The sequence below is a fragment of the Passer montanus genome, unplaced genomic scaffold (assembly GCF_014805655.1).
Source record: "Passer montanus isolate IOZ18808 unplaced genomic scaffold, ASM1480565v1 scaffold57, whole genome shotgun sequence".
In the NCBI taxonomy this organism is placed as follows: domain Eukaryota; kingdom Metazoa; phylum Chordata; class Aves; order Passeriformes; family Passeridae; genus Passer; species Passer montanus.
In genome coordinates this window covers 3,896,416-3,917,212 of record NW_024370705.1, presented here as the reverse complement: position 1 = coordinate 3,917,212, position 20,797 = coordinate 3,896,416, and the positions used below count along the sequence as shown (strand labels likewise).

Here is a 20,797-nt window from a genome sequence, read left to right as displayed (position 1 = left end):
GCACAGCTATGCCAGCCTGAGCAGATGGAAATGCTTCCAGACCTAAATTAACTGCTGTGGTGAACAAAGATTGGAGGGGCAGGGCACAGAAGGTGGCAGCTAGCCTGTCACCCTGCTCTCTGCACCCAGGACTTCAGCTGTTGGCATGGACAATCATAGCCCTTAGGTAACAGGGCCAGGTAATCCATGAGAAACATCCTGGTGGTGCAAAGGAACTGCAGCAGGGCACTGGCCCTCTGTCCCCTAGAGAGGGACAGTTTGCTGAGGACTGTCCTCAGGCCCTGTCAGAAAAGGCAGCACCAGTGACTGGGCACCTGTCAGAAGCCAGGGAAATGGTCCTGTCTCTCAAGCAGGAACCATGCACACGGCAGGCTGTGCTTAGGAGAGCTGTACTTTGTGCAGCAACAACGAGAGCTGCGCACAGGGCTGGCTAAATGCTCCCACCTGGAGAGGGTGGGGAAGGCTGGCTGCTGCCCAGTGTACTCTGTCAGTTGTAGCTTGTCCTTCTGCACCTGCTTTTTAACAAGGACCAGGGAGAGGGCTGGAGGTTTGTGATGGGTTGCACACAGAGATGGTGTTTCCCCCAAGGCTCAGCAACAGGAAGGTCTTGGGCAGTTGCCTGCCTGTTACAGGGTAGGCTGCAGGATGAAAGGCAAGCACATGGCTCTTTAAAGTCTTGAAAGGATTGGTGCTGGCTGCTGCACTCCCACATGCTTGTCCACAAATCTTCCCCCAGCATGCTACAGAGCCAACCTAATGGCTTGTGTGTAAAATGCTAGCAGAGATCTCAGGAAGATGTCACTGCAGCGATGAAGGGATGGAGAATTTCTCATGCCTTGATGTTCTGTGCCATGTTTCATACACCAATCTCTTTGGTTTAAAAGGCATACCTCCCTTCTGATTTGAACATTATCGACCTCAGCCTTCAGCTGCTGGCTCTTGCATCCCCCCACTTGCTAACCTAATTCGGGTTTTCTTTCTGCTTCTTAAAGCTCTCGTGGGCGCACCCGGAAATCCCATCGGCATCGCCGCTGCCACTCTCGCTCAGAGAGCTCCGACTCCCACTCCCCCAGCTGCCGGAGCAGGTAACGGCGCTGCTCCCAAGCTCAGTGTCCTCAGCACTGCCTGCTGGGCTCAAGGATGTGGCTGCCACAGCCTGTGTGACCTGCAGGCTCTCTGAGCACTTCCCACTCTGGTAGCAGCAGTGTCACACACTGGGGGCTGAGCTGTTTGTGGTCTCAGCCATGGAAGGGTTTTGCCTCAAGAAGCAGTGGCTGCAGCTTTTTGATCTGACAGTCACTTCTAATCCCCATGGCTGATGCTCAGCCCGTGACAGCTGATTCCAGTCTACTGTCCCTTCCCCAGCCCAAGGGTTTTGTACTGCTGATGTCCCAGGAAACCCTTAAACATGGTCTTAGCAATGGAAATATATTTGCCTGTGGCAATCTATAGTCATTGTCTTTGACCTGATTAAAATCTCTCCTCTGGATGACAGATGCGTCCTGGGGCCGGCTAAGTGGATGCTGGTGCTAGACCCAGCATTGCTGCAATAGCAAGTGATTTATACACATAATAATTTCATTTTTCATGTTCTCTGAAAGCACTTGAACAGCCCACCCCCACTCTCCTACTTCACTCCTCCTAAGTACTGGGAATTTTCTTATGAAAAGCTGAGGATCAGTGGGGGGAGGAATGCAATCAGTAATTGGAGGGGTGCTCATGCAAGAGCAGAGCGTGTTTTCTCTTGGAGGTGTGTCACCATAGGAACATTCTATGGTGCAGGAAGGTCATGGCTTGCCTCGAGCCACCATAAAATCATGCATTGGAGCTGAAATTTGAGGTTAAGGTCCAAAGCCTGGATGCAAAATTATTATTTTTCTTTAAAGTAGAATAGCAAAACATCCCTTTTCTCTCCCTCATGACTCCACAGAGCAGTCATGTGGAAGGAAATTCTCCCATACACAGAGTCCTAGCACAGACCTGCCAAGGGTTGGTGTGGAGCTGGGAAAGGGCACTACTACAGTCCTAAGGAATAACATTTTGGCTGTTCCTGTCTCCTGGAGGCACAGAGCCAGGTCTCGGGAGGAAGGGCGTAAAACACGGCGAAGGCGCTCCTGGCACCATTCAAAGGTCACGGCAAAGAGAAGCTCCTCTGCAGAGGTTCAGGCCAGTCAAAAAGCCAGCCCAACCCTCCCACTCTACAGCTTCCTGTCTTCTAAGGAAGTAGTAAGTATTACACACTGTCCTTCTTTGCTTGAACTAGCCAGAGAAATCTGGGCAAGAACTCTGATATGAAATTTTTATAACTCAATTATAGTGATGTTAGACGAACTTGGTTAAACTGTATTATTAATTCATGGTGCTGTTTTCCAGTGTATGTAAAGTCATTCCTTCCTTCAGCACTTTCACACCAAGGGTGGGGCTGGAGAGGGGGAAAACCTGAAAAGTCTTTAGCCTATGAATAATGAATTGAGGACATTTAACAAAGAAAAAAAAAGAGATAGTGGCCTCCAGAAACGATATTTTAAAGGGAAGAGTTTGTTATGCAGTCTTTGCTCAGCTGGATGTGAACTTATTTCACAGGTCTTTACATCCAAAAGTTTAGTCCTTCAGGCTGAAGAAGGGTATCAAACATATACAGAAGGAACATTTACATTTAATGAGCTGGTGATTATTGGCATGGGATGTTTTCTGACTATCAGGATCCTTCTAGGATCACTGTTCCTCTGGACTGACAAGCCCAGGGGCCAAATTTGGAAGTTATGAGCAGCCCTCATTGATGCTAATGGGAACTGCATGTGCATCTGAGGGTAAAAATCAGGCTCAGTGCCTTGGGATGTTTTTCCATATACACAGAAAGAGATGATATAATACATTAATTGAGGGAGCAAGAGATGGAGAGAAATATTAGTAAGAGATTGATACCAGTCTTCCTCTTCTGTGGCATGCTTCCCCTTTGTTCCTGGCAGCAGTAAAGCAGAGGTGTGATGCCCTGACTGTGGTGTTGGTATCAGACAGGCACTCTGGAGAGAGAAATTGCTACACAGGACTGGAGGTAGTTCAGGATCTGATAGCCACACATGTGGATGTGTAATGCTAGAGGTGTTTTGACTACAGAGTCCTCCAAGCCCCAAAGTTGTTTTCTCCTTTAGGCCCAGTCATCAGTTGGAAATAGCTCAGCCACACGCAGGAGCTACATCAGATAGGAGAGAGATGGTGCCAGCAAGAGGAGAGACTCTACCCACTCACCCACACAGACAGCGTGCCGATCAAAATACCCAGGGATTGTACGTGGGTACAGACAGGCACAAGCTGTCTCTCAACATTATAGATATGCATATTTGCTCTCGTTATAGAGCGTGTGGGGCCATGTGAGTCACTGCTTGTAAAGCCTTATAAGGCAGCGTGGAGAGCAGAACCTCACACCACACGCTGATGTGTGCACGCACACGCAGAGGAAGGAAAACAAGGTATGAAGCTCATTGTCATGAACTGGGGGTGTTGCTGAGTTCAGAGCTCCTCCCCCACAAAAAAAACAGCCAGCCAAAGACTGCATCATGGCACCAGGGTGTTGTTTAGTTCAAGCAGAGTATTTTTCATAAACGCTTTTGAGCCTAAGCCTAGTTTTTAATTAGTGCTAGGTTTCCTCTCTCGGAAGCCAGGCTTCCTAAGTCCTGTGAGGCCAACTGCCAGCTGTTCTGTTTCCTGAGAAAGAGTAAACTCTAATTTAAAATTTTAAAAGCTTTAAAATGAGCTAAACTCAAGCATCCTGCACTCGCTTTTCCATTTGCTTCACTCGAGGTAAAATGAGTGAAGCAAATGAAAAAGCTGCAGGGAAGGAAAGACAAGAGCTTGATAGTTCCAGATGCAGGGTGGGGGGATGCAAAGTAAAAGTCATCAGGATACTCCTGTGTTCTTTCTAGTAAGGGTTAATAACATAGGCAAATATTTTAATGACTAAAAGGCATAATGACTCATGAAAGCCACTACATGTCCTCCTGTCCCCAAAAGAAGTACATTCTCTTGGGACACCATTCAAGAGCACATTTAAGCACTTGTTCAAATTTAAGCCCCTGGTTAAGAGCTGCCCCTGAAATTTTGCTGAATAAGGTCATTAAATATCATATACTCAAAACTGGCAAGGGAAAAATGAAATGGGAACCTTTAGTCTCATTTATTAATGACTATACACAACCCTTTGAAGCCTTTCCTTTTCATAAGTTAAATGGTTGCTCTATGAATAAGCTTCGTTCTGTCAGAGTTTGAGAGCAGCCTGAAATGAAAATGTGCTCTTGCAAAATATGTTGATCACATATATAAAAAAAAAAAAGCTGGAGAATAAAAGATTTTGTGAAAAAATTCAGAATTAGGATTCAAAAATGCCATGTTTCAGTCCTCTGTGAGAGCTGGTATGTTACACTCCCTATCCTTCCATCTGGCATGGGCTTCCAAACCAAACCATCCTTACCTGGAGAGATGCACTGTCATCTCTCCAAAGGAAAGGGACTGTTCAAGGAGGATCAGGGAAAAATACACAGAAATACAGGGAAATACAAGATAATGCTATAGCACTTCCAAAACAAAGGTTTTGCTTTTCTAGATATTTTATATTCTACATTGTTTTGCTTCTGAAAATTTGAAGTGCTTTGTGGTAAATTTTGCTGTCTTCCCCGCCCTATTTGTCTTCATTCCTTTGTAATGAAACAACCACAATTTCTAACTAGGTCTGCCTGGAACTGCTGGGGGATAAAGCACACAAAACAATGCCCTGCCTATGCATCTACCTTGCTGCTTCCTTCCCTCTTTATGCCAAAGCTGATGCACCCACACATGCATGTACACATGCAGAAACACCTCAAAGTTCCCTGCTACTTTTCTTTCTGGCAGTGAATTTCCAAGCTTCTCCTTTAATCCTGTGCAGCAGCAAGAGGCACCTGTGGAGAGCAGGATTGTGGGCCTGTGCCTCAGCAGGCACAGAGAAGCTGTGGGTAATGTGCAGCATTTATTTCTGTACAGAATACCCCTGCCCAGCTGCAGGCACTTTATTCCACACCGACACAGATGGATGACTGTGCCACAGTGCTTTCCTTTAGCAGTGCAATATAAATACCTGCAGGGCACAGATCTAATTGCCTTTGTTGTTGCTGATGAAGATAACTGCACCGTGCATACACTTTCCTTGCCAGCTCCTTTGCTTTCACTGTAACTCATTTGTGATGCCACAAATTATCACAGGCTTGAGCCAGGTTTCCAGTGAAGCTCAGTGGGATACAGCTGGTCCAAATGATGCTGTTTGTCTTTGTGCTGGTGTCTGCAGGAAGGTAGAATGGGGAAATGCTGTGCAGGGACTGGGACAGAGTGTGCTGGAAGGCTGAGGAAACCTTATGGCAGCTTGCTGCTGCTGTTTCCTAGCCTGAGTTTTGGCTTACACAGGGTAAACTATTCTTTTGAGTGCTAGGCAGAATGTTTGTGACAGCAGACAGGGCCCTTCAAGAGCAGAAAGGAAAAACCTTCTATAAATATGGAAGTTCTTCTCTTTTTTCTTTTCCCATTTCCCCCTCCCAGGGGACTGAGGTTACCTCTGGTTATTGTGTGACAAATCCACAGCTCAGTGCTGGGAGCAGCAGCTGGGGGCAAGGATCATTGCCTGTATCCATTGAAGAGCTGGGCTGTGCACCAGGTACCAAAAAGAGGTGGTAGAAGACAAACCCTTGCTCCAAAGCAATGCCAGCCTGGCTCAAGCTGAGGTGGGTGGGATACAATGCCAGCACCCCAGCAGGCTAAAAAGATCCTTGAAAAGAAACAAACCTTTGCTTGGCATTCTCTGGAGTTTATCCCAGCAATGTATTAGTGAGCCAGGCTGCTCAGCAGTGTCACCATCCAGCCCCAAATAACCCAAGCTCAGGGCTTGCAGGGACAGCTGTGTCCTTGCCTTCCTGCTCTGGGACTCATCTAGCCCTTGTGGTACAGAAAGCCTCACCCTGAACTCCCCATCCAGCCAAAGAAAGGGGGATCTTCCCACTCAGAGCTCCTTGAGTCAGGGACTCATAACTGTGCAAAACCACTGAATTCCTACAGAACTTCTGTTTTTTGTACTCGGTCAGAAGTTGGCTTTTCAGCTGGGGTAGGTTCTGAGCAGCAGCGAGGCCATTTCCCGTTTTTCTCTGGCAGGTGGAGGAGCCCAGGGCGGGTGCAGAGCCCCAGCAGGTGCTGGCCCTGTGCCGGCGGCTCTGGCAGATGTTGGCCGGGGCTCGCCAGGGTCACCGACACAAGTGTTTTACTCCTTTCATTAGCACAGCGCCTAGGAAAAGAGAGAAAAGCAGACGTTATGCCCCTCTGAAAGAGAAATTAACTCTGCTTTGAAGTGAGTTGCAAAACAAGAGAAAAAAGACCCACGGAAGAAATGCTGCAGCTCTGAGTGAGGCTGTGCCACGCTGCTGTCCCCGCATGGCTGGGACAACTTTGAGCATTGTCATCTCTTGCCCCGGGGCTGTTTGTGGCACAGTAAATGGAGCTGTTCAGTTTAATTGCAAGACGAGCAGTGATTGTGTTTTTGTAACCTATTAGACTGCGCTGCCTCTTGGTCTGGGATTGCACTTGGAATTACAGTCTGGAATATGAGTGCCTCATTTCTGCTCCCCCCTCATCTTGATTAAATAATGATTTGAAACAAAAAAAAAAACAAAAAAAAAACAAAAAAACAAACCAATAAATACATATCCTGGGTTCCCTTGAGGGCAGCAGTATGTTCCCTGCTGAAAGCTGGATGAAACAAAGTTCACTGAGATTATTTGATTACTTATTAGGGGTTGTGTGTGGGGGGAAATCCAAATGTTCACATAGAGAGAATTAGATTTGTGAAAGAGCAGGCTCTTTTAAGCCACCCTGGAAAAGTAAAAAGCCATTAGAATTCAGAATCACACAGAATGGTGTGATTCAATTGAGCTCTGTGCAGTGGTTTTAGATGTGGTACTCTGTTTCCATCCTGGGTGACGGGCAAGACTTTCAGAAACAGTAAAATGGGACCACGAGCAAAGCCAAGATCATCCAGTGGGCAATACAGGGAATTGGTCTGAGCAGGCAGGCAAGCTGAGCACCCTGAGACTTGTCCTGGCTCTTGCTGCAGGGCAGAACCTCCCCCAGAGCCTGCAGGAAGCCCCTGGTTACAGCCTGCTGCCCCAGGGTGGTGGGGCTGAGAAGCTGCTGTGTCCCCCCTGCCCCATGCAGACCCTCCAGCCCTCACCCAGACTGTCAGCTCCATATTTCACTGATACCCACACTGCCTCTTCCCAGAGTGTTGCTGCCACAGATGTTGAACTGCAGAGGAGCTTGTTGATCCTCCCGGTCATTTGACAGATTTTGTGATGTGCTGACAACAGTTGCTGCTTTGAAGGTAGATGTCAGCCAAGGCAGAGCAGAAGCAAGGATGCCAGGTCTCAGAGTCAGTCTGAAAAGCTGGTTTAGAAATGCCAAGAAAGTGCTGTATTTCTTGGCAGCAGTAATAGCCTTTCAGTTTAAACTGGGAAGGAACAGAAGGAAGGTATTTCTGTGTATGATGCCTGGGTCAGTGTCCCTTGGAGCAGCCCTGTGCCCACTCCAGGCTCATCCTACCCCTGCAGCCAGGGAGCACCTTACATGCTGTTTTTGTGCCTGTAAGTGAAAGGTGATAAAAAGCTCGTTGTCTCTGGGTTAGGATTCAGCTTAAATGCAAACCAAAACCCATCTTTTAAGAAAAATACCTGGTAACGTGTTTGAAAGTGCAATCCTGTATTGTACAATCTTGTGGAATGTGGCTGGGGAGAGTGCAGTGGTCCACAGCACAGAGGTCAGGTCTCTTGGGGCTCTGGATGTGGCATCAGAGTTTCAGAAAGAGCTGGTGAAAAGCAGAGCTGGCTATTTGGCTCCCTTAGGCTCCTGTGACATTCCAGTTTCTGCTAGAGTAAGCAAGGACTGATAGAGAATTGCTAGAGCTGAGAAGAAGCAAGAAGCAGTTCCAGATGCTGAAATGAACATTTGCAATGTGTGTCTCCACTCATTCCTAGCTGGGAGCATTTGGGAGACGTTTCTGCTCTGTCCAGGGCTTCTGCATTGAAGGTCCAAGTTGGCTAATGAAGAAGGATCACTTAATTTCCCATCATTGCTGCTGGGGCTTCTGATTTCTCTGAGCTGGGACTGAGCATCAATTAGAAGTTAGTGTGGGGTGGAGATGGGTAACTCCATTATGGATTTGCTGGGATGAACCAATCCCTTATCCAGAAGCAGTAATGCTTCTCTCCTTGGCAACACAGAAAGTACCTGGAGATCCTCCAGCTCCAGGTGTTCTCAGAGCAGCAGAGTGTTGTGGGCAGCTATCCTTGTGCACACTGTGCTGGGAGCTGCTGTGGGTGTTGGGAGCCCTGCTCTGGTTTCAGCCACTGCTGGTTCAGCACCTGTGTCCGAGTCAGCTGTCCCTGTCCCAGTTAGCACCTTGAACTGGGTCCGGAGCAGCTCTCCCTGGGGACACAGATTGAATGCCACGGGCAGGAGTGGGGATATGGAGGCACCATCTGATAGGATGAAGGAAATCCATATGAAACATGACACAGGCTGAGTCTGCAGCCCCTCTGAGGATGAAAAAGTCATCCAGTCCAGAGCTAAACTTTCCAAAGGGACTGGCCCTGTGCCTGCTGTGTGACAGCTGATCCAGGTCTCCTCTGCTGCCTGAGATAGCACCAACATTGCAATGTGGTTTTTTGGCTCAGAAGGCCCGAGATTGGTGAGGGCATGGCCCAGGTCCCTGGTGTGGAGAGCATGGCATAGATGGGGGCATTGTGTGCCCCAGAGCGTGGCATGAGGGCATGTGCACGTGTTTGAGGGAGCACGGCTTGCTGGGAACATGTTTGGAGGACTGTCCTGAGTGGGGGGGAGCCAAACCTGTGTGTCCACACTCCAAGAACCCTGCACCAAACCTCACAGGTGGGCTTGAGGAGAGCGGAGGCTCCGAGTGAAAGAGGAGGAGGCCACATGAGAGTGCAGACATGTGCATTGGGCCCTAATTCTCACCCCATTGCAAGGGCAGATGTTAGCACTAACACAGCCTCACTCCCAGTGCTGCCACATTCCTGAGCTGCCTCAGGTAAATGCCAGTGCAGTTAAAACTGAGCTATAAAATACTGAAATGATGGAAATCCCCTTGGTGGTGCTCAGGGTCCCAGAGAATAGCCCTGCCCGGGTCAGTCTGTGTGAGTTTGGGGTCCTTGCTTGCCTCGTTGTGCTCAGCAGCCCAGCCAGGGTGTGGCTGGATCCCCTTGCAGAGGCTGGCAGGAGCAGGGCTGCTGTCCCCGTCCCCACAGGTCTCTGATACACAGTGGGGATACTTTTCCTCCTCCATTCTTTTGCTTCTTCCCTCACTGAGTTCCCTTTGTCATTTCCATACAGCTCAGGGGGATTCAGTGCAAGCTGCAGCTTTCAGCACAAGCCATCAGCCTCCAGGAATGGGCTGGACAGGCTAATTTAAAGCAGAAGGAAACAAAAAATTAATAATAAGGGAGACAGCCGAGCAGACAAAAAGCAGTCATGACATTTGCATAGAGGAGGCAGCAAACAGTTGGCAGTGTGGATTGAAGAGAGGGTTTATGTTTTTTTCATGTAATTTGAGACTCTAATGATGGACTTATGTTGCCCGCTCTTCCTTTTTTCTTACACCTTACCTACTAAAGGAGGAGTTCTTGATGGGTAAGTGGATGCTATCCGCAAGACACCAGGGAATTTATTAGAGGTCACTTGAGCGCATTAGCTATATCTTCTTCAGGGGGTAAAAAGCACACAAAGAAATATCTGTATACCTTTTATTTCCAAAGGGATTTTTCTTTTCCCCCTCACCCTCTTTTTTCTTTTTAATTTTTCTTTTATTTCTTTTTTTAATTTTATTTGCAAGTGATAAGCTTGTTTATTTGCCAGTTTTTGCTTTGTACGGAAGCCCTTAATTTGATTTGATTTGTTTTTTTGTTGCTTATTTTAATGACATTGGTTCAGCCACTTTATTAAGAAAGCTCAAAAAAATTCACTCATCTAAGTTTTTGTTTCATTTTTGTTTTCTTTGCAAGGATTATGTAGGTTTTTATATGTATATACCCCCTTTATTTTCCTCCCCTCTTTAAGGTTAAATAAGGGCTTTGTCCTCTGTTTCATTTTTTTATTTAGTTAGTTATTTTAATTCTTTGGTTGCCCACTTACTTTGTTGAGCTCTTTTGTTTAACATGAACCGCATGCTGATACTCTTTGCATGTTCTCTAAATCTTCCCGTTATTATAGCAGGGGGAAAATAAGTTTCTTCTTACTGTGGATTTCTTTTAGGGATATGTGCTTTTGTTTTCTTCTCCTTTCTCCTATTTTTCTTTCTTTCTTACTTTGTTTCTTTTCTTTCTTTTCCTTTTGTTTCAGTGCATCATGATGGTAAAATTTCTGGGTTTATTTGAAAAAAAAAAAAAAAAGCAAAGTAAAACCAAAAACAACCCCCCCAAAAACCATTCAAACAATGCCAAATGGCTTTTTTGCTTTCAGATCTCTCAGTCAGGGTCTTCTGCTGACCTCTTTACCAAAACAGACAGCCCGCCTGGCAACCTAGCCAGCCAGAATGGAGAGTATCATGAATATGACTCAGGAAACGATACTTCCTCCCCTCCCTCCACTCAAACGAGCTCATCCAGGTCAAAGGACAGCCAGGAGAAAAGAAGTCTAGTCCATGATGGCTTTGGCCATGCCTTCTCGTCCGGGAAGCCCAAACTGGCCAACAGCGATAACAGCTCTGATTCAGGAAATTCCTTCACCAGTTGCTTTTCCCAGACCAAGGGAACAGCTTTGGAAAATCTGTCTCCAGATGCCCAGGGACAAGACCGAAGGTCAGTGATTACCAGTAGCTGCTGCAGGCAGCCCAATACCTGGTACGTTGTTGCTCTGTGTCTCCTGCCCGCTGGCCAGTTGCCGTGGTGAGCTGGCAGGGAGCTTTCTGTGCTCTGGAGGCAGGCAGGTACCAACCAGACCCACGGTCTTGCCAGTCTGGAGTCCAGAACTCAGCAAGGACCAGTACTGTAGCTTGAGGAGGAAGATAAAACCCAGCCATCACATCCCTGGACATTGCTTGTGGCAGTGCTTTGGCACTGCTGTGGCTCATGCAGGGTTTGGGCCTGGGTCAGGCCATGGTCACAGCACATCCCTGCTCACCTGGGCATGGCCATGTCAAAAAAAAGTGTCTGGCCCTTCTGGGCACAATCTGAAAGGAGCATCTGGGGGTTGCCGTGCTAATTCTCCCTCTCTGCCTACTTTGGGAAAGGGAAACGGGGCTTGTTTCCACTGATATGATTATGGGCTGTTCTTTCACCTGTCCAATGAACCAAATCCAGCATGCCCCTTCCTCTTCCCAGCTCATCCAGCACAGCTCCAGGGTGACAAGATAGCATCTCCTACCAGTGGGGAGCACAGGGAGGGGCAATGACTTGGCTGGCTGCAGGATAACACAGCAGCAGCTCTGCACTGGGGCCACAGGGCATCCAACCACCACCCAGTGCCACAGGTCATCCATCTTCAGGAGAGGGGAGTAGCTGCCAGCCTCCATCACTGCCTCCCATTCCTGGGTTTTTGCCAGGGGATGTTGGGAATGAGGGCACTGAAGCGTGGTGGCTGGTACCCAGGGCTGTGCTCAGGCAGTGGTTGTAGGGAGCTCTTCCAGCTCAGGCCCTTGGGTCCTAAAGGCTGAAAGTTAGAGCCAGGGTATGGTTCCGAGCACTGAATGTGGCAGGAGGGAGCCAGGGTAATGGGTTTTAGTGAGAACAAGCCTCATTTTTCAGTCAGAGGGTAAAATTTTAGGTCTGTCTGTACTTTTCACATGGTGACTCCAGTGGGGTAACTCTGCCTTCACATGGGTGGAGCTGGGATTGCAGCTGGCCCTGGCTGCTGGGCTCTGACCCCAGCTCATTCCAGAGCACTTCTGGAAGAGGAGGAATTCATGCAGCACTGTCCAAAGACAACAGGACATGCCTGCTCAGTGCCCACTCATGCTGCTCCACAGCCAGGCTGGAGCACAGCCCTTGCCCTGCCATGCTCTCTGCCTTTCCCCTGCTCCAGCACTTTTTACTTCACTCCCTGCTCAGGCCCAGCACTGCTCGCTGGCCTGACCAGGCTCTGCCAGCCTGACACCTCTGGTGTGTTGGCATGGGGCAGATGAGCTGCTGCTTGTGCCACACGAGAGCTCTTCCACACCTCTTCTCCCTGGCAGAGCCTGTAGGGTGAGCTCTTGGATTCTGCCACACACACATGGGGTCTTCTGCAACAGCAGCCTGGGGAGCTGAGAGGTCCTTTTCACCTCCAGTTAGGGAATGGAAGGATGGGAATATTTATTTGCTGCAGCATGCTGCTCGCCTCAGCCAGGGACCAGTCCCGGTTCAGCCACAGCTTCAAAAAGTGTCCGAATGTATGTTCACAGAGCGTGCCTACCCTCATGTCTCGGTTCCTCGGAGGAGAAGAAGCGAGTCTTCCTGCCCTCGGCAGCGCCCAGCTCGCCGGGCAGGCCTGGCTCCCGCCGCGGCTCCTGCAGCAGCACGGGCCGCTCCTCCCCCGGCTCCAGCCGCTCCCGCTCCTCGCACCGCAAGGCCTCGCCCAGCTCCTCCCGGAGCAGCTCCTGCTCCTCGGCAAAGAGGTGAGGCCGGCTGGAACAGCTGGCTCTGTGACCCGGGGCAGTGTAGTTCTTGCCAGCTCGTGGCTCCTTGCAGGGGGAGGTGTAAGAGTTTGGGATCCACAAGGTTTGGGGTGAACTGGTCACGCAGAGCTGGGCTGAGACCCTGCAGAATGGGACATCGCTTCCCCCTTATGATTTGGAGTAGTCTGGTGCAGCCTCACCCTCCAGCATCTTTAACTCTTTTATGTTTCCTTCCTGTCTCCAGGTCTTCCTCACGTTCCCCCAGCTATTCCTCCAAATCCTGCAAAAAAAGTCCTGGGAGTAGAAGTTCAAGGCCTCGCCGGAGCCCCAGTTACTCCCGCTACAGCCGTAGCAGGTACAGCTGTCTACTGTGTATCTGCTGCCCGCTCGTGTGGTACCTGCTGCCTCACACTCTGCCCTGCCTCCATCACTGGCATGCTGCTGTGAGTGGTGGGCAGAGCCCGAGGCTCCAGCTCTGTCTGCCCACACAGCCAGCAGCCCCTGCAGCAGGGCTGCAGCCCCTCTCAGACAGGGATCTGACTGCAGCAGGGAAAGACACTCTGCTTTTTAGAGTCACAGCTCTGACAAAGAGTTGTCAGACCCAGGGAAGTGCCCCTGCTGTGAGGGCAGATGCCAGATATCCTGAGGCTGGTTTCAGCCTTGCAGAGAGAAAAGAAGTCCAGCCACCTCTACTCCCTCCATACACCATAGGAAACAGTCTCACAGCTCAACCCTAGAGATGCCTTTGGCAGGTTTTCCTGGTAGTACCTGTGCTGCTGTGAACATTTCTCAACCTCAAAATCATACATTGCCAGGGTCGATTCTTGCAGTCTTTGACAATCCCCGTGCTGGTGAGGAGAACAGTTCCTGCATGCAGGGATCAGGTAGGCCCTTGACCTGCAGCGTGTTGCTTTGCAGATGGCACTGAGCAGGGTATATGAAATCAGCCACGCTGCACAGAAGGGCCTGTGCTGACGTGTATGGGAATTTAACAAAAGAGAAAACCATAGCAACACCGGCACTCCTTCTGGCGAGGCTTGCAGAGCCCTGCAGGGCTACCAGGCCCTCAGCTCACGTGGGGCCTGCTGGCAGGCTGCTCCTGCCAGCTCCAGCAGCACGGCCAGCAAGGGCTAAATACAGACTGCACCCACAGACACAGGGCCCTGGAAGCCATCTTAGCTTGGCAGTGCAAAGACACGGCTGGAACCCCTAGACACAATTAGTGGTGCCAGTCTCTTTGTCCAGCTGCGTGGGCTCTCAGAGGTGACACCACCAGAGCACTGAGAGTTGTCCCTTTTGGAGCTGAGCGTCCTCTGCCCATCTGTGCCTTCGTAGGTTGTTTCCTGTCCATCCCTGACCCACCCCCAAGCCCCTGCAGTGACAGTGCCCCTGCTGTGCCCTCCGCAGGGACCGCGAGCGGGAGCACAAGTACAGCTCCAGCGAGAAGGAGTCGCAGCGGGCGCGGCAGCGGCGGCGCCGCTCCTATTCCCCCCTGAGGAAACGCCGGAGGGACTCCCCCAGCCACCTCGAAGCTCGGCGCATCACAAGGCAAGGGGATGCTGTCCCGTCCTTTGGAGACAGGCTCAGCTGGCACTCCCGGGGGGATGAGGGCTGTCCTTGGGTCCCAGCCCTTGCCAGAGGAGGTTTCTCCAGGAGACCAGGCTCCCTGAGCCTGATGAGCAGGCCCTTCCACCCCTCCTCTAGAGCTTGGGGATTTCCAGCTGGAGGCAGAGGGAGGATGGAGAGGGTCTCAATTTACAATAGCTGAAGGGAAAGAAGAAGATGAAGTCAGAGCAGGGACTCAGGTACCAAGAGCATTCCCTCACAGGCTTTATATTTCACCCTATCCTGTGGTAGATGTCCCAAATGGAGAGAGTCAGCTATTGACTCTGCCCTTCTTGCAGAGGGCTCTTTGGGACATCATCAAGTAGAGCCCAGCAGACTGAGTGGCTGGGATTTCCCCAGGGCTGTGGGGGCAGCTGGTTTGAATCCCAAGGCCCGTCAGCTACCTGATCTCTTTTTCCTTTTAAACAAACACAGTCACATTTTTGGGAGTATTGTCCAGAGTGAACAGTGCTTTTTGGAGATTTTGGCAGCAAGTCTGTCCTTGTGCTGCTGGTAACCCGCATCTCTCTGTCCCCGCAGTGCCCGCAAACGCCCCATCCCCTACTACCGCCCCAGCCCCTCGTCCTCCAGCAGCGCCGGCAGCTACTCCTCCTGGTACAGCAGCTTCAGCCGCTCCCCGAGCCGCAGCCGCAGCTACTCCAGCTACCGGACGAGCCGGAGCCGAAGCTGGAGCAGCAGCCGGAGCTCGGGCCCCAGGAGCAGCCGCAGCAGGAGCAGGAGCTATGACTCAGGAGCCAGCTCCGACAGCCTGCGTCGTTAGGGAGTGCCACTGCTGGCTGACAGCGGGTGCCGGCGTCACCGCCACATTCCTGGCATTCTCCGCTTCCTTCCCACCTACCTGGCCATCGATAGCAATCATCCCCGATACTGACGTGGTGGCTTTGCCGGGTCCCCCTTCCCCGGCTGGGAGTAAGAGCCCTGCAGCGCCTGGTGCAGCCCCTCCGCCCAGCGCGGGGTGTGTGGATCAGTCCCAGCTCCCCAGGCCAGGCTGGAAGAAGGGTCGGTGCTTTACAGAGGGTCTGTCAGGACAGACCTGCTCCATCCTCCCCGATGCTCCCACCTCCCCACTGCTACTGCTCTCCAAAGCACTACCAGCGGGTCCAAAGGAAAGAACTCTGCTCCTTGCTCTTCTGACAAACCAGGAACCAACAAATTAACTTCTGCTGGAGAGACAGACCCGGCTGGGGAGGAGTTTACTGGAAGGCTTTGGTGACGGGGCAGGGGGGGATGGCTGTCCCCACCAAGGCAAATACCAGGTCCTTTGGGTCTCTCCTCCAGAGCTGCTGCCCACTGTGCAAAGAAAATATTTATTTTTTGCCAGTCAGCCAGTCCCTGCTATAAATAGAAGGCTAGAAATCCCTCCTGATGTACTTCCTGGGAAAAAAAAAGGCTGCTTGCTCTTTCTCCTGCCCTTTCCTACCAGGCAGCAGCACCTTTTGCAAGGTTGTTTTATCCCCCAGCACTGAATTTCTTGCAAACCACCTGCTGAGGTCTGAAGCAGACCTGGGGCTGGTGGGGTACAAGGCAGAGGGCAGGTGGTGCCGTGCTGTGCTCCAAGGGCCAGGCCACACATGGGAGACAGGGGCCATGGGCTTCCCTTCTTGGAGGAAGCCTCACACAGGTTGGGTTTAGGTTCTTCTTCAGGGAGCATTGCCCTTGGAGTGTGTTGCTGGTGGGACCAGAGGGAGGTGCAGAGATAGCAGTTGTGGGGTATAGTCAGAACACACAGGGTTAAAAGGGTGTTGCAAGAGCCAGGGGACCCCAATTCCCCTTCCTCAAAACACAGCAATTTGAGGCAGGATTCCAGGCAGTCATTCCTCCCTGAGCCCCTCTGGCCGCCCTGGGGCAGGACCAGCAGCACAGTTGCAGGGCCAGTGCCAGGCTGCAGCAGGATGCACTGGTGCCCCAGTTTGTGGCTGGGAGGCTGGAGCAGTGCAGGGGGACAGGAAGGGCCCCCCACTAATTGCCTGTTTTTCCAGGGAGCTGCAGGCTGCCCTGGGCCCTGGGGTTTTGTCTCCCTGCCAGCCCAGCTGCCTGCGCAATTACTGTGTTTTGCTGGGTAACAAAGGCTTCTCCCAGCACAGGCTGAGCTGGTGCTGAGGAGTTTATTTCTCTTACAACACCTGGGTGCTTAGAGACGCTAATTTGGGCTTAAGACTTCCCTCCCTCCCTTTTTCCATCCCCTCCCCTTCCATCCTGCATGATTATTAACGAGTTTGGGCTTAATGAGTCAAGGAGGTGTGTGTTGTTTAAGTGTTACAGAAAAGGGCTGAGTGCAGCCACCATCTGCAGGAGGAGAGGGGCTAGAAAGGAATGCAACCACCCCCCATCTACAGAATTCCTTACAGCCCCCTGGCAGCTGGAAGAGGGACAAAGCAGCAAGGGGAGGAAGGCTGAGTGCCACGAGCTGCTGTGGTGGAACTGGGTGATGGCCTCAGCAAGCCTATAAATCTGTTAGCTGTTGGAAAGTACAGGGCAGGCAGGGATTCCATCTGGGTGGTACAGGAGGAAGTTTTGTGTCAGGGACTTCTTTCCCAGGATCTTTCCTGGTGCTGGTCCTCCTTGTCCTGTGCCTTCAATGGTGAAAGCTCCCCTTTTTCCCAGACCCTCATCCCTCACCTTGCTTGCTGCAGGCAGTGTGAGGATGAGGGGGCTGAGGCAGAGAGCTGGGCACTGGTGTGGTTGGTGGCTTAGTGGGGATGGGTCCATCTTCTGGAATGACCCTTTCTAGGATAGAGAGAGAAGTGCTTCTGGTAGGGCTGAGCAAATGCTCCAGGGCTGTGGTTGAGGGATCAAAGACAGGATGCCACTGCCTTCCCTCCTGTGCTGGCCCCAGCAGCTTGGTCACCTTCTGCAGTGAACTCCCTCTCAAAAGGGCTGAAAACCTCATGCTTCTTCCCCAAAGAGTCTCTCCTAGTCTGATGCTGAAATGCCCAATCCTTCTGCTCCCTGGGAAGATCAAGGCAGTGATGGGAACCCAGACCTCCCCAGCTCTACCAGTGTTTCAGGAGCAGCCTCCTGCCCCTTGGCACCCCGTAACACACACGTGGAGCTGCAGCAAGGAAGCAGCGAGCCCAAGATCCAAAACTAGGAAAGGAAAGAAGAGGGGCTTTGTGCAACTGGTGTAAATACCAAACTCACACTGACTGGAGTCATCGTGGCTGGGGACAGATGATGGAAGCACCTCAGCAGGGTTGGCAGCATCCACCCCGTGTGGGTCAGGAGATGAGCCCAAGGGTTGTGTGGGGCAGCTCCTGCACTCGTCCAGCTGATCCCTCCATCAAGCACTGCCTCTGCCTGCACAGTCCGTGGCAGCTCCTGGGGTTTCCCAAGCAGACTGGCGTTGGAGTAAACCTCTCTAAATTATTTATTTATTTATTTATTTAATATTATTATTATTCTATTTTTAATTGTATGTCAGAATGGACCAGTATTTATTTATTCTATTTTTTTTCTAACGTTATTTTTGGATCTATTTGTTTGTTGAAATGTATCCATGCCGCCGGTCTCGTGTAAAGGTTTACAGCTCTGGTCCCTCTCAGTGAGGTGGCCGGAGGAGTGACAGTCACTCCTGCTGCCACCGTGTCCCTCTGCGCTCTCCGGACGAAGGGACGCAGGGCAGAGCTGCGCGTTTCCATGTTGGAATCTCGGGTTTCTCATTAGATCTGTGCGGGAATGTGATGGGTGTGACCGCAGAAACGGGTCTAGGACGTGTCGGGGGTGACGGCGAGGGTCTGCCGGCCGGCCGGGCGCGGCTGTTGGCAGTGCCACCAGAGAATGTCGCCGGCCGGGTGCCAGCTGGCCCCGCGCTGTTTGCCTTGGCTCCGCCGCCAGGCTCAAGCCGAAACCCGGCTGCTCCGCGCAGCTCCGCCGCTCTCCCGGGGAGGATGCCGTCGCCAGGACTCCCCTGCCGTGTTTATCCCTGCGCGCTGACCCGCCCATGGGAAAACAAAAGAGATGAGACTGTGAGAAAGGGATCCCTGCGGAAGGTCCTTGCAAAATCCAGCCTCTGGTGACGGATCAAGGCTGTGTGTGTATGTGTGTATGTGCACATGTGCATATACATGTGAGTTTTCCTCGGTGTTATTTATTTTTTAACTTATTTAATATTTTTAGTACAAGCTTTAGTACACCCTTCCTGTTAGTGGACAGATGGGGTTTCTGTGGGTTTGTGTGAAGCTGTGAGTTTTTCTGTCTCTGTGCCTTTTGCCAGTGCTTTTTAAAATTTTTTAAGTTGTTTCTCTCATTCTTTCTCATGCTTTTATGGATTTTTGCTCTGCATCCAACATCTCAGATTGCTGCAGGTGCTCTCTGCAAAGAGCAGCTTCACCTGGAGGAAAGGCAGCTTGGTCATTTTGGTGTTGGTGAATCGTTGCTGTGACACACACAAGGGGTGTTCAGGGCTGCCCACAACATCAGGATAATATCTGGGCTGGTTTTGGGAGCCCTGTCTCACACTCAAAGGCTCTTTCCCAGCCGTGATTTTGAATCATCCCACAAGCACCCCTGCTGCCTTTCCCTGGCAGAGCACAGTCACAGCGCTCACTCCCAAATGCCTCCTCGACCCTGGAGCCACCAGCTCCCCATTCTCTGGCCCTGCCTTGGCTCTGGATTTGTCCCCCCAAGGGAGGCTTGTCCCACCTCTCCCAACCCCATGCTCCAGAAAATCCAACACCATTTCTGCAGGTTTGCTGGGAAGCAAAGATAAGGGATGTTTCAAAGCATTGTTCTGTTCTTTCTTCATTGGTTGCAGCACTCAGCTGAGCTTTGCTTTATGTTAACTGCAATTTTTTCAATGTTTTTGTTGTTTTGGGGACTGAATTTGTACCAAACTTGTCTGCAACAGCCAATCACTGTTATTTTGCTATGCATTGTACATATATTGAACAGGCTGAGGGGACTTGGCCTCTATTTAATATTTATTTCTTCTATTTATTGAGCATTACTTTAAGAAAAGCTATTTTGGGTCATGCTGTTGGGTCCATGAAGGCAGGAGCCTTTGAAGTGTTGCCAGATATGTTGGAGAGAGGAAGGCAAATTTGGCTCATTTGGACCTCACCACCAGTATTTAGAGAGGAACCTCATTGTGATGGAGATGGGCAAGGCAGGGGAAAACTCTCCATCTCCTTGAAGCAGCTTCTGTTGACAAATCACATCCCCTGGAAAGGAGTGGGGAATTCAGAGGTGACAGGCCAGCTCTGGTGGAGGAATAACCCTGCTTCTCTTCCTCTGCCATCACCAAAAATCCCTGGAGTTCTCTATCTCCCAGTGCTGGTCCCCTCTTCCCTCTGGGGGATGGGGACACTTGTCACCCTTTGCATCAGTGATGAGGAAGGGAATAGGATGGAAGTGACTGGCCGTGGTCTCCACCAGGAAGCAAGGATGTCCACCCTGCCCCATGCTGACACCCTCGTGCTGTGTCCTGCTTTGCCCCCTTCCCCAGGCTTTGTGCCAGTTGCTTTTCCCTGCTGTGAGCTCAGTAGCTAGCAGGGCTGGGGAGGCCTCCCCTGCTGTGTCCAACACGAGCAGAGCTTGCTGCAGGCATCCTCCCCCAGCTTTGAGAAGAGCATGAGATGTGCTAAAAATCCCCCCCTACCCCAGCATCACTGCACCAGGGCTGCAGCCTCTGCTCTGCTCTGCTCTGCTCAGCCGGGGGAGGAGTTTGTGCCCTGGGGCAGAGCTGCCACTGCTGGGGCAGTGTGGGCACAGCTCCAGTGCCAGCCAGAGAGTGCCAGCGCTGGGCTGGTCCCACAGAGCTGGCCCAGAGCTGCTGGGTGCTCAGCCTCGGGCTCTTGGGCTATTGGTTTGAGAAAGGGGCAGGTTCAGGTGCCCAAGGGAAGGCTTTGCTCTTTAGTGTCCAGTGGGGTTTTATTACCTCTTGACCAGAGAATAAATAATTCTCATCACTTTGCTGCTACCTGGCAGTTTGCACATGACTGGGAGGGTCTCCAAAGGAACAGTGTCATGGTCAAGCACCACAGCTTTTGGGCTGTTGCCTAAAGAACAACACCCTCACCAGCCCAGGGCAGCCCTCCATCTTTTAAACCCAGGGAATGAGCAGAAGATGTAGAACAAAAGCCCAGACGTGAGAAAAGCCACGAGGGAAATGGTGTCTCTGTTCTCTGCCTGTCGGTTGATTCCACCCCCAACGACACCGGCACATCTGTTTGTTTGAGTTCATTGTAAAGCTCCCCTTGCTCTCCATCCACATGTGTTCTGTATCCTTTAGTCTTCCTGGGTGTTTGAGTTGTTAGCCTGGTTAGAAAAAGGTTCCAATAAAGGTTTGGACAGTATTTCCTTTGCATCATGTTCCTTTTGGATGCAAGTGCGTGCTGTGGGATATTTTGGGTTGTTTCAGCTGCTCTGCAGGGAAGGGCATGTGCCTCCACTCCCAGCTGCTGAGGACTGGCTCCTCAGGGCACTGGCTGAAGCAAAAAAAAAGTTGTGGGCTAGTATTTCTGGCAGCTCCCCTTTCCCTGCTGGGCCAGGCTCCTGCTC

The 20,797-nt window shown here is 51.1% G+C and overlaps 1 protein-coding gene across 4 annotated transcripts in view; it reads left to right on the top strand.

Moving 5' to 3' along the window:
* Nucleotides 1-20,592, top strand: part of SRRM4 (serine/arginine repetitive matrix 4) — a 47,266-nt gene extending 26,674 nt beyond the window's left edge. For 3 of the 4 annotated variants that reach the window (XM_039726096.1, XM_039726095.1, XM_039726093.1), the window contains 7 exons: nt 993-1,085; nt 2,064-2,226; nt 10,543-10,880; nt 12,461-12,673; nt 12,918-13,028; nt 14,081-14,221; nt 14,819-20,592. In XM_039726096.1, coding sequence (XP_039582030.1) covers nt 993-1,085; nt 2,064-2,226; nt 10,543-10,880; nt 12,461-12,673; nt 12,918-13,028; nt 14,081-14,221; nt 14,819-15,059 — 1,300 coding nt within the window. In that variant the 3' untranslated portion in view covers nt 15,060-20,592. The remainder of the gene's footprint in view (nt 1-992; nt 1,086-2,063; nt 2,227-10,542; nt 10,881-12,460; nt 12,674-12,917; nt 13,029-14,080; nt 14,222-14,818) is intronic. The other variant, XM_039726094.1, reaches the window with a different exon arrangement.
* The last annotated feature ends 205 nt before the right edge of the window (nt 20,593-20,797 follow it).